The sequence below is a fragment of the Aricia agestis genome, chromosome 16 (assembly GCF_905147365.1).
Source record: "Aricia agestis chromosome 16, ilAriAges1.1, whole genome shotgun sequence".
Taxonomy (NCBI): domain Eukaryota; kingdom Metazoa; phylum Arthropoda; class Insecta; order Lepidoptera; family Lycaenidae; genus Aricia; species Aricia agestis.
Window position 1 is genome coordinate 6,907,167 of NC_056421.1, and position 14,711 is coordinate 6,921,877.

A 14,711-nucleotide genomic window follows, 5' to 3' on the forward strand; every position below is an offset into this window, starting at 1 on the left:
GACGTCACGCTTAGGTAGTTTGTTCGATAGCTATGATTAATATTGCGTTTATGAAAGTGGTTTGATAAGATTTTTTTTTATAAATTGCATAACTTATCGAATGGTATACAAAAATTAAGGCGTTTAAAAAAATCTACTTGACTATCCAACTTTAAAGGCTCATAACAAAAAAAAATACATAAGTTATGAAGCTGAAATTTTGGAAATACTCTTATATTTTATCGCCATGTCTTTATTTTATTTAAAAAATCAGCTAATCTTTGACCTTGTCGTCATCCCTAACAAACAGTAGCGTAGAAAGAATTTAAAATTTATAAAGAGCCTGATGTTTATGTAAACTGGGGCATAGATAAAATATGATAGAAAGAATCCCTATTATCTGTGATCAGGGATAATTTGATATTTGAAGAACCTTTGTAGGTTTGTATGGGCTCCACAATAATGCCGCTAATAAAAATTTTCTCACCTGTGTTATCAATCAGTATCCCAATTTACTTTTTTATGCATTTGGTAACGCTTAAAGTTACTATGTAAATGCATTTCGCTTTCAAGAAGGTTCCGCTATCAAAAGTTAGAGAACTGCCCTATACTACTCACCGGCAATACTCATTAAAGGTGAGCACATAACACTTGTCCTCGATGCAGGCGACGGAGTTGGCGTCGCGGTGTCGGCTCGCGAACACCTCGTCGGGCGCGTCCGCAGCCACGCGCCCGCGCTCTGTGTGTTCCGGCCGGTAGTACCACACGAGCGACATCATCATCTCGCCTGGAAATTATTCATATTTAAAAAAAAACTGAAAAAAAAACAGTAAACACTCTTTGTTTTTTTAATTTTTGAAATTTAAAAAACAAAGGGCAACTAAATTTGTATGGATTTGGATCTGACTCTCTCCCGCAGACCGCTTTTGAAGTCTGTCAACTCCATACAAATTTAGAATTGCATCTACGCGTTGCGTTGCGGTTTGAACTGACCCTTACTGACATTGTGTTACGTTAAACTGGAACGGTCTCTAAGCGGCAAAAATATAGGGTTATATTGTATATGTCTTTAAGTGACAATCTGCTATGTCAGCAGAAGGTGACGGATGGATGGGGAGACATCAGAGACAGGCACCGAAGGCTATTTCAGGAAATAAACACTAATGTAAATTGTAATTTGGCACCTGCATTCCCTTCGTAATATCCAACGTCTTCATTCTAACTCACCATCATCAGGGTTCTCCCACAGGCTGGCGACTCGCGCGACAAACGGCTGCGCGCGCGCCTGGCTCGCCCGCAGCAGCACGCAGTCGCCGCGCGACACGCGGTCGCCGCTCGCGTGCGACATGCGACTGTAGCAGCGCGCCGTGCGGTCCAGCCGGGAGTCGTTCTGGAAATATTAGGGTGGAAATAAAAGGAATGTGTCAAATCGACTTCAAAGGCCAAAAAAATGATGAATACAGATTAAGCCCCAACGTCTGTTGGTGTTAAAATAAGGAAATTATTTATTTTGGTATTTATGTTAACAGCTTGTTAAAACGTCATGTTTTCTCTTTCATCCGGGAGAAAAACCAAAGAGGTAACGTGATACTAATTTAAGCAATTAAGCGTTAACTTTGTTAAAGTTGGTCGTTGGTGAAATTGGGGCCAATTAAGTCTTGTAAATAGGAATGATGTGATAAGATATTATGATGAATGATAATCATAAGATCTAATGATCTAATGATCACAGCTCTATTTGCAGACCTTTGAAACTGTGCATGGCACGGCTAGCTTAAAATATTTCTCTCTGCAGATTAAGATAAAGTAACAGGTAAAAAGAAAATTTTCTTTTAAATCTGTCAGTATTTTATTCTCCTACATTTTCGGGTCTTGCTGACTGCAGCAGTCGATTCTAGGTCCCGAGATAAAAAGAACTTCGTGAATGTAATTTGTGACTATAATATTATAAGCTAGTAAATCATTATGAGCTCCCCTAAAAACAGTCTGCAAAATATGTAATTGTAAAATGTCGCTTTAATTAAAATTTCATCTAGTAGTAAAAAAAAGTAACTTACATTGAGGTAGACTTTGGATAGATAGTGGTCGCCGTCCCAGGTCCATCCGTTGCTCCATCGAGGCGGGGCTCGATCGTGGGGATCAGGTAACGCCGGCATAATCGGCCTGCGGCCCCGCCTCACGTTCCTTCGTCGACGACTCCGCACGGGAGTCGCACACGCGTCCTCAACCACTAGAGATGCCTCATCACTCTTAATCGCCGTCCGCTTTGATACCAACAACTTAACAACCTTCTCCACATTCTTAGCTTTGCTTTCCCCGTTCTTGTCGACCGATTTAACCCGCTGCCTTACCGATACTCTGTCCTTATCGTTACTTACATCTACTTCAATATCTTTAGTTGGCACTGAATCCTCTCTGCTCTGTCTTTTCGACGCTAGCAGCTTCACTAGCTTTTCGACGTTCTTTCCCTTTAACTCCCCGTTCACTTTATCAATTGCTTGTTTGCTTGTGAATGTCATTTTACTGTCTGTATTTGTAGGCGCAATACTTTCAACAGCTACTGTATTTTGACTTTGTTCCTTATCCCTATTTATAACATGCTTCTGGTCGTTTTCTGTTTTATCCACATCACTTTTCGTTTTTGCTACTTTGTTTTGTTTTATTGGCTTCGAAATATCATCCAATTTATTGTTTACTTTACTAGATTCTATTTCTGTACATTTGTTTTCTGTTGATAATTCCAAGCGCTCGTTTACAATATTGTTCTCATCGTTTGTTTTTGCTTCGCTTACAATTTCTTTTGGTATGCTGGCTGGCGTTAGAACCGTCTTCTGCTTACTCGTGACTTTGGAATCAACTTTACACGCATTTTTGTATGCCAACTTCTTTCCTATCAGTTGGCTCACAGCGGCTATAGTTTTAGGCCTAACACCATTTACGGTCGTTTTGTTTTCAACAATATTGTTATTAATATTTAAGTTTTTCTTTGCTTCATTCTTATCTGGTAAATTCTCACTGGGGGTTAAGAAAAGCTCAGCCGGATTTATGCAGGTTTCGGATATTTGACCTTTTGCATCTACGCCATTCTTCTTTAGAAGATTGTCTAGTAGTAAGGCGCTCTTATGCTTTGGATTCGTGTTGTACGTAGATATAGCAGAAATGTTATTCACTCGGTTGTCCTCGTTATTATCATTTAATACTTTCTTCATTACTGGCTCATCTAAACTCGAATCCGATTTCCTTTTGTGCGCCCTTTTTTCTGTGGATAGTTTTCTTTGGGATTTCTTAGTGGTCTGCGTAACTTTTTTCTTTTGCTCCTTTATACTAGTTTCTACTCGAAGATCCGTTTGATCACCGGAGACTTTTCGTCGCTTCTGCAATTTAACATGCTCCCCGATACCATTAGTTTTACAGACATCCTCATCCAGCAGCAGCGCATCCTTCATGTCAATTTCTAATTTTGGTCTCGAATGTCTTCGCTTGACTGGTTTAGTTATGTCTGTGCAATTCGTGTTATCCGATAGCGTGGTCGTGCTGTTGTGTTCCTTTAGCGCCTGCGCGTCCGTTTTCCTCGACGTCGTGATAGTGGGTCCCTCGTTTTCCTTCTTTATGTCCACCAGGGGGGTGGATCTCTCGTCGGAGGAGGATAGGTCTATCGGTGCGCAGACGGGCGGCGATATCGCGAGGACGTCGTCGTCGCTGGTGTTGGAGGAAGGTGGAACGGGAACAGATATCAGCAAGCCGGTGTCGTCCCCGGCCAGCGAGCGCCTAGCCATGGCCTTCCCCAGACGCGCCCGCCGAGGGATGGCTGGTGGCTGCGGCGCACAGGCTCCTCTCGCGGGTGAAGGCGGTCCAATTGCCTCAGTCGGTCCGGGGATGTTGGCGTTTAAACGAAGATTTTCCCTAACGTCGTACATCTCGCGTTTGGGTGATGCTCCCCCGATCGCGGGCAGCGGACACGGGTGGGGCGCGTCGGCTGCCATCGGGGGTTCCCCCTCTAACGGTGGATCCTGTGGAAAGATGTAACCTGTAGCTTTCCGCACTTATTCGTATACTTAATGCGGTATTAAAGCGATACTTAACTGTAGCGAAGCGACGCGACACATCATGATCAAATATCATTAGAATGAGATCGCATGAGCTAAGCCGCACTAGTACTGGAGCTACGCGACATAAAACGTCAGTTCTATGGAATGTTAATGTATGAATGTCACTTCGCTCCGTTGCAGCCTGCAGCGTAGTGTCTACTGAGTACTGTCTAGTGCAGCCTCGAGTTTAAAGTTACCCTCTTCGGAAGAGGGTAACTTTATACCAGGCTCTTCCCATGCATATTACTACGACAAAGACCAAAGATTTGACTTACTTTCCCGCTGCCGTGCGTATCAGCGGCGGATTCATGTGCGCCGGCCCACACCTTCGGTCGGAAGGCGGCCCCGGGCGGCGCGAGGACTGATGGCACATCCGGGCCGCCACTGGCTGGGGCTTTACCAGTAGCGGGCCCAATAAGGACGTTTTTTGGACACGCGTTTAACGGGCACGGGCATCCACGGTACTCTGGAAAGAGATGTTGAAAGAAATTAATAATATGTATTAATATACCAGCGAAGAAAATTTTGATTCATAGGCAGTTTGAAGACTGACGACGTCATTAATTAGTGCGGTTATGTTTGCAAGGGCGTCGCCAAGGGGGGGCAGGGAGGGGCAGCTGCCCCCCCTCTAGAGATTCTAAAAAAGTAGCCAAATATAATGCAAACAACGACCACTATAAGTAATATTAAAATCCGGTAAAAGATGTAAGGCTCGTAGTACAAGTGAAAAGCTGCATGTACAGCATGACTTTACCTACAATTCATACCTACTTTTCTCATTTATAGAGAATGAGAAAAGTATGAATTGTAGTAGGTAAAGTCAACTAGCCCCCCCCCCCCCCTTGCGCCATCGGCTGGCGACGCCCTTGTATGTTTGGATGTGATCTTTCGGCCGGGCTGGCTGGAATTATGTATAACGCGACCAAATTACGCAGGTCCCCAATCTACCTTTGAATCAACTTCTTTGATAGTACAAGATGGCCTGTTATATTTTACTTATTCTCTTACTTATTAAGATAATATTTATGTAGCGTATTAATTCATTATTCATACGGTCACCGGTGAACGAGATACAATAGAAATTCTATTGTGTCTCGTTTTTCCACGATCGACGGGGGCAGGTCCTCTATTTATTATATTATGTACCTACTTATGTATCTCTGTATTTTACTGACTTTTCTAATATGCCAGAAGATGTAAGCATATTTTGTAGTTATTCGCTGTGTAAATATTACTTACTAATAGTAAGGGGGATTATTGTTCAAAGCGCTTAAGTGCCCAATTAGCAAAAGTATTTTATCTTTGAAGATTATATTTTTATTATTACAGTTACCACTTCATTGAAGAGATTTCGGCAAATATCAAAGATAAGAAAAGATTATTTAATCTCGATTTATAGTCAATTATAGCAATCATAGTACGGGTGCCCTAGAAAAATTTTTTTATTACTATCAAGCAAATTTTTTGTGAGTAGGTAGCTTCATTTGTGATAAGACGAACATTTTTATCTGTGAAAAATCTTGAAAGTGGTAGCTAACAGAAATAGAAAGGATTTGATACTTTGACTTGATTGTCCTAAAATATGAATTGTTCTATTTGTAGGACAATGTTACTCTTAAATTATATGACTACTAGCTGTCCCGGTGAACTTCGTGTCACTTTAAAACCTTCCCTGGACTTCTACAAATATTTTAAGACTAAAATTAGCCCAATCCGTTCAGCCGTTTTCTAGTTTTAGCGTTACTAACACAATTGAAAATCCATTTTTATATATATAGATTAATCTATCAATATACAAAAAAATTGTTAGGGTTCTGTAATCAACAAGACTTGGTTGACTCAAAATGAAACTGCTCACAAAAAAAATACTTGATAGTAATTTAAAAAAAAATGTTCTAGGGCTCCCGTACTATCAAACACGAAGCGTGTCTAAATTATTGAAAATTATCAAAAAAAAAATGTGTCTGAAACTGATAAGTTTTGTAGTATGTTTATTTGGAAAGATTGCTCGTTTACTTTAGGACTATTTTGGGCTGTTTCGATCGGTTCCTCGAAATACAAAGTGATGATGGCCCATAATTGAACACTCATAATAGTCAATAAAGGGTTTTTACTGAAACATATAATCGTTATTATCTAGATAAAAAGGTGTTTAATTAGGTACGAACCGATTAACACATAACACAGCACGCTTCGGCAACAAAAAGTTAAGAATGCCATATATTTATGGGTTATCGGAATCAATTATGAAACGATATTGTTGACAAGCGAATATTCTCAACATGTTTTTTTTTTATTTTTCGCATGTTTACAGATATTTTGTTTACTCACTATTTTTTTATTGTATTAAGTGTAATTATTGAAAAAAAGTTAATTCATGTACGGGCTACACAATATTTGGAATAAATAAGTAGTAAGAAACAGTAAAAAAGTAAATAGTAGATAAGGTAATTTCTTAGCTGTTAACTTATTTAATTAGATTTAGTGAATTAAATAACTACTGGGAAAGCAATAAAATGTGTTTCTGAAACATGTCTGAAACAGTACAAGCTGGTACAAGTGAATTTAAATGTGTAGGTACCTTTTAAAATTTGTCAAAACCGCATTCGAAATAAATGAAGAATGTCACGTCCAATCAAATGGTTCAAAACGTTTTGTTTTTTTTTTCGTTTCCAGTACTGTTGTGAATTTAATTGACACCTTTGAGTTTTTCATTAGTGATCAATGATATTCTACATATACAAGTAAATACCTATTTCTATTTCATGCGAAGTATTTAATTTTTTCAGATATTTTTGTTAAAAAAAGATTAGCTCTTCAATGACTGGTGCTTTTAGTTTGTACGACCCAATGATATTCTACTTATACAGATATGTTACGTCCATACTATTTTCCGGCTTAAATCTCTTCCGAACAATTTTCAAATTCAAAATTGCAGACATTGACAAATTTGACAGATAAGTGAAACAAAAGATACGAAAAACCATTTACATAAAAGAGACAGTTCTATTTTTAAAGGTCGAATCGTATCGCTGTCTCTTTCTTCGCCTGAGCTATGACGAAAATTCGATATACTTAATTGAAAAAAATAATTGAAAATGTAAATAATCGAGGTGTTTATTGTAATCAAGACATGTGGTAAGAGATTCCATGTGTTTTGTTTACTTTCGAGTCATAATTGGTACATTTTTGAAACACGCACGACATCATTTTCAATTTATTTAGGTAAGACAAGACGCGGCACGTTCGTGACTGCGCTCGATGCAGACTAAACAACAGACGGCCCAATTGGGCCGTATTTGAAGCTTCACAACGCGTGCGGTGGTAACATATCTGCTTTGAGTATTTCATCAGTGTCAGTGATTGACACGTAATTTCCATTTGCGTCAGTTTGTGTGACCGTTTGAGGCGTTTGTCGGATAATCATCTCTACTCTCTTTCGTAAATAGGAAGAACGCGACGTAAGACTTTCCATCGTGTGTTTTTCGCGTAACTTTGTAAAACTCTGAAATGAACTGTCACCAGCAGTATTTCCGGACCAATACGACCTGCAAACCTCCAAGAAGAGAGTAGTATTCCCTCTGAAAAGGCCGGCATCGCACTTGCTGTTATTATTATCTGTATGTAAACTTACCCATGTATGGTATTCTCTGCGGCGAGTGCTGGTAGCAGGGCGGGGAGCCGTAGTACTGTGGGGGGTACGGCTCGCTGCCCACGCCCACCATCTGAAATTTTACAGAAGAAGGTCAATATAAATTCTAAGTACTTAATAAAAAAAAAAGAAACTTAGGGCCTGTTTCACCACTTCCTGATAAGGCTATCCACCAATTAACTTGACAGATCAAGTATGGAGAATCTGTCAAAAAAGTTGTGAATAGCCTATAAGGCACTTTATCAGAAAGTGGTGAAACAGGCCCTAAGTCTATGTTTTTTTCTTAGGGAAATTCTTTATGGATTTTTTTATGAAATTATGGATGTCTGCCGGGGTATGTTTAAATGCATATTTATCCCTGCCAAGTGCGAGGTAAGTAACGTAACCACAGTGAAACCCCAATGCTTGATACTGGGCCACCAAACCCGTCTGCAATATCACTATAGCAGTCTAGAATAAAAGTGTCAACTGCTAACAAACCGATTACTGCAGTCTGCACGAACATGTTTGATGCTAGGTTTGGAACTTGGATAGCTAGAATAGCCACAAACATTGATCTTTGAATGATTTTATTTCTATCTAAATCTATCTAACTAGTAATAACTATGAGTATGATGATGATGATACTGCTTCCAGTGCTGACACTAATGACATTCATCATCAACAACACTTACCGGCGCGTCTGACTGCGGCGGCGTCATGTGGTAGCCGGGCGGGCGGTAGTAGCGGCCGTAGCAGAGTTCCGCCGGGTAATATGGAGCGCCGTACTGCGGTAGCACCTGAAACAAGGGTTAGGTTAGCATGACTACAGGAACAGGCACCTTAGTCGCTAGTCGCTACCATATGGCGGCTGTACACACTCGTCGAGACACCCCGAGACTGGCCGAGTGCGAGTATATACAGAGGGCTCTCGTCCTCGTCTCGTTGGCTGTCGCAAGGAAAACCAGAGAAAGCATGTACGGCCGAGGATCTCGGCGAGAGGCTCTCGTCGAGTGTGTACAGCCGCCAATAGATGAAATTCGTGGCACCAACCTCAACCATATCGTTCAATTTATGAGCAGCATTGGGTTGGGGACGGTACTCTAATGCGAAGGAGTGACAATAGATCCTCAAGGGTCGCAATGCACTTCTTCCTACTCCTATTTTTTTCTGATTAATTTCGTTGCCAGTCCCAAGACAGTTTTAGCATGTCCCTCGGGCTCCTTGAGATCATATCAAAGGGTTTTTGTGGTTGGATACCGCTGTCGATCCTGGCGACACAGGAGATACAGTGATGGCAATGTGTGGTGGGCTAAAGCCCGATAAAAGAAGTGTCGCAGTGACAATGACCTGCCTTTAGGAAAAATAATACAGCTGTCAATTGGTTTAGCAAGACTAGGATATGCGTAAGATGGAATTACTGACAGATTTTGGGGACAAAATGACAAAGTTTATATTCCGGATAGAAATAAACTCTTTTCATCATGGGCATGGGTATGGGCATGGGCATCATGGGCTTAGCGAAGCATGAAAGTTTTTATTATATGCTTCGATTCGTCGAGTAAAGCTTAACATGAGTGGCTGTACTTTACCTACTAATTAAAGTGTAACGCATTAACCGCGCTACAATAGCACGTCGCGATAATCTGACACAATACGAGTGCTTTTAAAAATTGCACCATCTCGGCCAACCAAAAATATACTAGGACTACTAATACTACTTCTTCTACTAAATATAGAAAAGGTACTTCAATAGGGCCAAAGTAAAGTAAAAAATTCTTGTTTCACAAAACAATGACATTTTCAAAAGCTTTTATTTAACTTGGTCTGTATGTATGTAAGTATGTATGTTGCGGTGGAATTTTGAAACTCAATTTTGAAGTAGATTATATCTATATAAGATAGATATTTTCAACTTGCAAAACGCTTTTACTACAAATTGAGACTGCTAAATTGAGATCTACCGCGTAGCGTATCAGTCGATAGCAACGATATTTAACAGATAATAGTCTAGACATGTTTGATGACCTAAAAGCCTGTGATAACAAACATCTGAATTACAGTTATCCTGCGATCGGAAACTCGCTTTGTCATTCCAGAGATGTGTTCCAGATTCAAATATAACTGATTGAAATCCCATTCAATGGCAAACGGTATTAAAACTAGAATATTTCGTTTATTTTGTGTTAAAATTATATGAAACCTTTTAAATGTGGAAGAACAATGCTTCGACACAAATCGGCCGGCCCAAAATATGGCCTCACAAGACTGATGCGAGGAAACAATTGAGTTAATAATATTATATTGCTTTGATGTGTCATGAATTTTAAATACTAATCTAGAACGCATCTCACAACGCAACAGGAGGTTTAAAAACCTTTTGCGATGTTGCAAGCGAATGGGCATCCTCTTTTCTAGCTGAATGAAATAATAAAAAATTAGACTTTCAACTAAACGTCTAATAGCTTACCGGCGGATGCGGCGGATGGTAGTGTGGCGGGTGGTACCTGGCGAGGGCGCGCTCCTCTCCCTCCTTGATCAGCGGACCAGCCGGCTGATAGTATCCTGAAACAACAAGGCTGACGTTAGATATTTTATATAAAAAATCAGCGCGTACGAAAGAACGGGCTTTGGGTTGTGACTTTTCTATATATCTCCATCAGACAAGGCATATAAAGTAGTCTTAAAGTATCCGTAGATACATTTGGTAAAAGGTTTTCCACCTTTTTGGTAAAAGGTAAGAACGCCGGTTCTTCTTGCCGGGTTAGTTCCCGAACCGGTGGTAGGCCTTATGTAGACCTTCTAAAAGTGTTAAGTTTGTTATCGTATTTAGAAATAAATAATTTGATTTTGATACTTTACCATGCCGGACATACATATTTTTAACGTTTTATCTTTATAATTGGAATCTTAACTTTAAATAAAACAAAGACTAAAAAAAATAAAAAAAAATGGTAAAAAATGAATGGTTTATTTCTTTCAATTTTTAGCGCAAAATATATTTTGATCTGTTTTTAAACGTTCAAAAAGGTCAAGCGATTATAAATACCAGCAATGTTCATTAGTGAATTTGACCGACTGGCACTACCAACCCATTTTACCTCCGACAGGCCTTAATAACAATCGAAATAAGGCTCTCTTTTAACTAAGAGGCAAATTAACTTTGTACACCATAAAGGGGATTAAGGAAGAAGTTTTTGCTTTCGTTACAAAGGTTAATTGGTCGGTGGGAGTTTACACGTAGGTTGTACTCCATTAGTACGCTACGCACATTGTCTATATTCCTGGGGTATTGTTCAGTTAAGTTGTATTTTAGTTTCAGTTAAGTTTTTGTTAAGTTATACCTTAACGAACACTTAACTGAAACAATACTACAACTACAATAGGTTAGAAATAGTAATTATAAGCGAAGATGTTTTATCTCGGTAATAAAATATTATTATAAAAAAGCTTATGTTTTGTCGTTTTGTCTGACTATCTGTATCTTCCTTTTTTAGGAGGTATTTAAACTACATACTCTATTTTAAATCATGCCAACTTTAAACTACTTTGCGACATATTATTTTGTTCTCTACAAGATGTTTGTTTGCATTGAATAGAGTACTAGACGACGCCCGAGGCGCCATTTTTCCGGGATAAAAAGGATCTTATATGTCCTTTCCCGGAACTCAAAGTATCTCCATACCCAATTTCAGCAAAATCGGTTCAGCGGTTTGGTCGTGAAGAGGTAACAAACAGACAGACACACTTTCGCACTTATAATATTAGTATGGATAGACTATTGGCTCTAAAATTACATAAAGGATTTTAGAACACAGATAATGATAACTAAGGCTACTTTTTATCACAGATAAATGTTGATATACTAAGCTATCTATCGTGAGAAAGTGGGAAACATATATAACAAAAGTGGAATTTTATACGTGGGAGAGCCATGCTTCGGCACGAATGGGCCGGCTCGACCGGAGAAATACCATGTTCTCACAGAAAACCGGCGTGAAACAGCGCTTGCGCTGTGTTTCGCCGAGTGAGTGAGTTTACCGGAGGCCCAATCCCCTACCCTATTCCCTTTCCAACCCTCCCCTATTCCCTTCCCTTCCCATCCCTACCCTCCCCTATTACCCTATTCCCTCTTCAAAGGCCGGCAACGCACCTGCAGCTCTTCTGATGCTGCGAGTGTCCATGGGCAACGGAAGTTGCTTTCCATCAGGTGACCCGTTTGCTCGTTTGCCCCCTTATTTCATAAAAAAAAGTAGTTCGTGAGATAAGCCCTTTGAAATAATTTCCCCCGTTTTTTTCACACATTCCTCTATTTCTTAACTCTTATTAGTCTTAGTGTAATAAAATATAGCCTATAGCCTTCCGCATTAAATGGGCTATCTAACACTGAAAGAATTTTTCAAATCGGACCAGTAGTTCCTTACATTAGCGCGTTCAAATAAGCCCTTTCAAATAGTTTCCACCCGTTTTTTCCACACTTTCCTCTATTTCTTCGCTCCTATTAGTCTTAGCGTGATAAAATATAGCCTATAGCCTTCCTCGATAAATGGACTATACAACACTGAAAGAATTTTTCAAATCGGACCAGTAGTTCCTGAGATTATCGCGTTCAAACAAACAAACAAACTAACAAACTCTTCCGCTTTATAATATATTAGTATTAGTATAGATAAATAATCACTCTGTCTCGGAAGAACGTTCGCGAATGAATGAACGAATGAATGGAAGTCCCGTTTTTCACCAGTCTTTGCCGGAGTCGCGGTGCTGAAAAGCCTATGGATCATTGTGCTATATGAAAAGCTTTTAAATTCCTTGATGGAAAACTCTTATAAAGGCATCGCTTCTACACGTCGCAGCTTATAATATTTATTACATTTTCAAATACATTCCCGATTTATGCATGATATGGAGAATATTAGCATATATTAATGCTTTTTACGAAAAAGAATTACGAAAAACATTTAAATTGTAGAAGAGATTAAAACGCACGATAAATGACAACACTGTAGTTAATAAAAATAATTCAAACTTCAATTTCATTGAATTTTAAAACGACACATACAAAAGAACCTTAAAACGGAAAATCACGGAATAAAGTTAAAGTTATAAATAAAAATAAAGAGTTTTAAAGTTACCGTACAGGCGCGTCGAGAAGTGTTAATTGTTTTTAGTGCGCGTTATCTAACACTCACGCTTATCTTATTGGTCGGGGGGCGGGGCCTGCATTCCCCGCCGACCTGCATTACATGCGTGCAACATTGCGAGACCTAACCGCACATTTAATGATTAATTAACTTTAATTTAACGAACAGTATTATGTAAAGCTTATCGTCATGAAATTTGAGTGCAGTCAAATAAATGTCTAGGAGTGCGATAGGTGTTCTTTATTTATAACTGATTTTGCGTCTTTTCAAAAAACCGAAATTAACGCTTATACGCCATACTAATATTATAAATGTGAAATCGTCTGTCTGTCTGTCACCTACATTTAATGAAATTTAGAATGGAGCTGATGCTTCGAGTCCCAACAAAGGATATTATAGTATACTTTTTATCGTGATGAAATCAATTGAGAAGTTGTGGGCAATATCTAGTTGTTAAAGTTATCTTAATTTTATAACCGTTTCCAAAAGGTTCCAACCAATAGTCTACCGGTTCTATAGATCTATATAATTAAAAATAGTATAGAATTGTAGAACACAATAGAATATTCCGCTGAATATCAGAATTACTGACGGGCACAGACATAGATCAAGAATTGTTAAAAAAAGTGCTCGTTTTCATACAAATGGAGCGACATGCGGTATCTATCTTGAACTATGTCTGTGCTGACGGGTGTATAGATAAAAGAAACAGGAAATAAAGTTACCCAAGTCCTTATTAAGTTGTTACTCCATAAAAGCAAGCGTGATTTACCCAAATACAAACCAACTATACCACAATAAAGAAGTAAGGCATTACGACAGCTTTTATTTTGTTTGAGTCATTTTATTGTTCTACAGACAATAGTTAACCAAATAAGGGACAGTCGGGTTTTTCCCAACGTTTAGAGAAATAATAAGTTTTTTGGTGTGTTGATGATAATTACAGCTAAATTCTAGAAATGATTAAAGCTTGTGGTTTGCTAGCTGCTTCTAATAGATAATATAAATTGATAAATTAGTTTTCTTTTACTAAAAATTTTACTTAATAATAACAATAATATTTTATGTGTCGTCGGCCGTCGCTTATTTTAAACTTTATTACCTTTGAATATTTAAATAATATTCTTTTATTTTAGAAAGTGAAAGAAATAGAAACAAATAAAACTTTCAGCAGTTATCCCTACGACTTATCCAAACAAAAGTAAGTTTAGTTCGCACAACATCCGCTTGGCGCTAGTGTGCTCCAATACCGTTAGCGCGCGGGCTGAGCGGCGGCACTAGCTTGGACTGGCTATGATGCTTCACTAAACAAAAACATATCTGCATTATGCTGATCGCGTTATATAACGAGATTCGGTTTAAATGAAAATGTTTGTTATTGTTTACTTTATGTATTTCAAAATCTAATTTCAGTTATTGTTTGAAATCTAAATATAATTCCGTCTAAATATTACGTTCCGTTACAAGGCGATGAAATCATCTTGCGTTTATTGGATAAGTTTATATTTATAGAAGTAACGAATATTTGAGTTTGGTCAGGTTAGCTGTTAGTCTAGATTACAATAAACGATAAACTTTTCATGAAGACTTTAAAATCTTTTACGAATTAGCTCTCACTTTGGGACTAAAAAAACCTAAAAACATTATTTTACACTAACATAACTCATAAGTCATTATTTGGAAGTCGGACAGCCAAATTGCAATAAGTCACATTCGGAAGCCGCTTTATCAAAACCCTGCAAATTATTTTAAAGTAGACATTTAAATGAATTAAGTGTAATCAAAAAAACATTAAAACCGACGTACGCGGGAACGAATTACAATACCATTAAGTGACTTTTGCGGAGTTTTGACTGCAATTTTATAAAA

General features: G+C 38.5%; 1 protein-coding gene across 1 annotated transcript in view; it reads right to left on the bottom strand.

Moving 5' to 3' along the window:
- LOC121734930 overlaps positions 1-14,711 on the bottom strand; it is a 242,761-nt gene that overhangs the window by 2,911 nt on the left and 225,139 nt on the right. Inside the window, exons 5-11 of the mRNA XM_042125575.1 lie at positions 10,169-10,263; positions 8,394-8,498; positions 7,702-7,792; positions 4,343-4,533; positions 2,037-3,989; positions 1,207-1,369; positions 598-766 (exon numbers count right to left, since the gene is read on the bottom strand). Of these exons, the coding sequence (XP_041981509.1) occupies positions 598-766; positions 1,207-1,369; positions 2,037-3,989; positions 4,343-4,533; positions 7,702-7,792; positions 8,394-8,498; positions 10,169-10,263 (2,767 nt within the window). The remainder of the gene's footprint in view (positions 1-597; positions 767-1,206; positions 1,370-2,036; positions 3,990-4,342; positions 4,534-7,701; positions 7,793-8,393; positions 8,499-10,168; positions 10,264-14,711) is intronic.